This window comes from Nanorana parkeri, unplaced genomic scaffold (assembly GCF_000935625.1).
Source record: "Nanorana parkeri isolate BGI_ZX_2015 unplaced genomic scaffold, ASM93562v1 scaffold2949, whole genome shotgun sequence".
Classification (NCBI taxonomy): Eukaryota; Metazoa; Chordata; class Amphibia; order Anura; family Dicroglossidae; genus Nanorana; species Nanorana parkeri.
In genome coordinates, this window is record NW_017309217.1 from 26,559 (window position 1) to 29,928 (window position 3,370).

General features: G+C 48.2%; 1 protein-coding gene across 1 annotated transcript in view; it reads left to right on the forward strand.

Moving 5' to 3' along the window:
- The first annotated feature begins 1,089 nt into the window (after window positions 1-1,089).
- Window positions 1,090-3,370, forward strand: part of ESAM (endothelial cell adhesion molecule) — a 51,394-nt gene continuing 49,113 nt past the window's right edge. Inside the window, exon 1 of the mRNA XM_018574415.1 lies at window positions 1,090-1,536. Coding sequence (XP_018429917.1) covers window positions 1,473-1,536 — 64 coding nt within the window. The 5' untranslated portion in view covers window positions 1,090-1,472. The remainder of the gene's footprint in view (window positions 1,537-3,370) is intronic.

The window sequence follows — 3,370 nt, forward strand, 5'->3', positions numbered from 1 at the left end:
CCAGTCCCATCGCTTCCTGCTGCCGGCAGCGGTGTTGTCAGCCTGCCATGCGCACTCATGGTGATCCCGCCATGGAGGTTCTTCTTCACGCACCTCCTGTTATAGGGTGACAACACTCTGTCTCTGTCTCCCAGTCGTGCTCCTGCGTTGACACCCCCGACCAACTATAAATTTATAAGAAGTTATGGACACCGGCACTCCAAAGTAGAAAAACGTCTTTTATTGACGCATCATGCAACAATACACTTATTGCAACGTTTCGGGGTCACACAGGATCCCCTTCATCAGGCAGAACAACTTATATAGATGTAAACCCTATACAACTTGTTCTGCCTGATGAAGGGGATCCTGTGTGACCCCGAAACGTTGCAATAAGTGTATTGTTGCATGATGCGTCAATAAAAGACGTTTTTCTACTTTGGAGTGCCGGTGTCCATAACTTCTTATACTCTGCCCGGACGGTGGCCATCCGTCGACTACTGATGCACCCAACCCATTTATCAAGGATTTAGCGGTAAGGAGTGCAATGGGTACACTGACTACAACTATAAATTTAAACACAGATTACACAGTCACGGACCACCGTTGTCAACATCAGGAACCCAACCCTGAGAAATGCCATGCACAGAGCACAGAGCATACGTCACTCAGTCAGGGTTTACATCTAGTACACATGATTACAACACGTAACCTAAAAATCATTGCAACTTCGCCGCACACTCTTTCGCTGTTCTTTTCTTTTCTGCTATCGTTTTCAGAATGAGCAATGCAATCATTTAAAAGTTAGATACAAAGCCCAGGGCATTCCGTCCACAAATAGTACATTTATGTATACAGATCTCCACTGTGGGGTAGGAAGGAGATTTAGTCCCTAAATAGTGAATGTCCCCTCACGTGGGGGCTAATATACCACTGACGCATGAGACACTCTGCGCCTCATGCCTCTAGTCCCCGCTCAAACAGAAAAGGCTGGAGATGAGTCTATGATCATGGCTGGGGGGTTAACTGCAGTGGGCGTCTCCCAGAATATGAATGGCATTTTGCATAGGAGGCACAGGAAGCTTGCAGCTCCCTCAGTGGAAGGGACCTCAGCAGTGTCTGCTTGGGATTTGCTTCTTGCTCTGTGCTGGAGGCTGCACTGTTCAGCACCTGCTCCCTGTCCCCCCCTGCACCGCCCTCTTCATCCTCCAGGTGGAGCCAGCGTCCCCCCCTCTCAGTGCAGGTAGGCTCCAGCCCCCATAGACTTGGTTCTGAGTTGTGCCCTTGAGTTCACACCAGTGCTGGGTGTGACCTGCAGAGCTGACACTGTGTGTGTGTGTGTGCTGGATATTCCGCTCAGCCGGTGCAGTGTGCACGCTGCAGGTGTCCCCTTACCCCTCCACCCACTTGGCCCACTTTGGATTACATTACAGCAGCAGCGCAGAAGGAACAATCACACCAGAGGAGCCGACGGCGAAGGGCAGCACTTCAGCATGAGGAGTACGGCTGCAGAAGGGGGACGCTGGCTGGTGGTGCTGGGCTTTCTCCTCCTTACTGGTGAGTACCAATCGTACCCTAATGCAGTCCTGGGCTGACTCGCTGCATCGGTGACAACTACCGGCATGCGGTCTATAGAATTATGAGGATGATCTTGACACTTTAAAGTGGTATTCACGTAGAGATATAGATTGTCGACGGTTCGTCCTAAAAAGATTCTTCGGATCGAGCAAGATTCGGGCTATCCCATGAACACCGGTTCTGTTAGGCGATAGTGTCCGACCGCCACGGAAATCAGAAAAGATCGCGGTCGGAATTTCCTGGCAGGCGGTCTCGCCTTTTTTTTCCCACCACCGTTACACGTTCTGCTCGCGATCATCTTTCATATCAGATGATCGATCAATGTATCAATCAGTGTATTCTTTTGTCATTATTTTTATTATCATTGATGTTTATAAATCAATTCTTTAATTTGTTTTTATTCTATTGGTTGAACTCGACGGGAGCGATCAGAGAGAAGCTGATTGGTTGCCATAAGAAAACTGTCTGCGTCGGGTTCTCATGAATTCCCCCCAATGTATCTTTTTTTTTTCAACCTGAGTAACTATGTAACTATCTGGGATCCAATCACAAAGCTTCCAGATCTTCCGTGTCACTATATACAAAGGGGGGAATTTATCAGAACTGGAGCAGACAGAACCTGGAGCAGTTGCCCATGGCAGCCAATCAGCACCTCTCTTCAGTTTGCTCAGTTGCTATTTGAAAATGAGAGAGAGAAGCTAATTGGTTGCCGTGCAAATCTGCTCCAGTTTTGATAAATTCCCCCAAAAGTATATATCACAAAGCTTCCGGATCTTCTGTGTCACTATATACAACGTATACACTGAGTGGCCAGATTATTATGACCACCTGACGTTTGTAGGCAAATTAGCTATAATTTGGCGCTGAAGTTGCTAGAGGGCCAGACCATTATAAATAGGGGAGCGGGTTGGTTACCACGACAGTAGAAGTGATTTGTTTCGGAAGATACGGGGAAACAACGCGATGTAACAGCCTTTGAACGCGGGATGATTGTTGGCGCTCGGAGCCATGGAGCGAGTATCAGCAAAACAGCAGAATTCCTTAAATGTTCAAGAGCAGCTCATTGTTAAAGTGTTTAAAGACCGGACTGTCAGCCGAAAATCTGGGTCTGAACGTGCGAATTGTGGCCGTCAGCGACTAGTCAATGTTAGGGCAGAACGGGGGGGGGGCAAGACTGGTACAAGACAACAGAAGGGCGACAGTGCCGTGTCAGATTCCTCGCATCACCTTTCATCATCTCGTGGAGTCACGAGGCGGCCCAACGAAGTACTGATGGGGGGGTCATAATAATCTGGCCACTCAGTGTATACAAAGTATATATCACAAAGCTTCAGGATCTTCGTTCCGGTCATGTGACTGGAATTGTCATATTTTTGTGAAATCTTTACGGCGCTGCGTCAGCTCTGTGAACGGAACCCGTATCTGTGAAACGATTGCAGCTCTCCGATAAGTCAACACGCGTCTGACACGACCTGTGTCGCCTGTGTCACCGCCACCTTTCTGTTTTGCGTCCCGGCTTACTGTCTGCATTGTTGTGTCATTATGATGAGGACGCTGATGATTAACATCCTGATTGTTGTGGGATTGGGTTGCGATGTGAAACTGTTTTTGCAGTAGTCACCCCCCTCATTGATCATTGCCCTCCGTATGGCTGTGTGATGGAATATGTTACATGGTTACATAGTATTTGAGGTTGAATAAACTGACAGGTCCATCAAGTCCAACCTTTGTGTGTCGGTGTGTGATTGAGCTGAAGAGTACAGACGAGTCCGTTCAGTGTACAGAACATGGGGGGAGGAGGATTGGGATGACG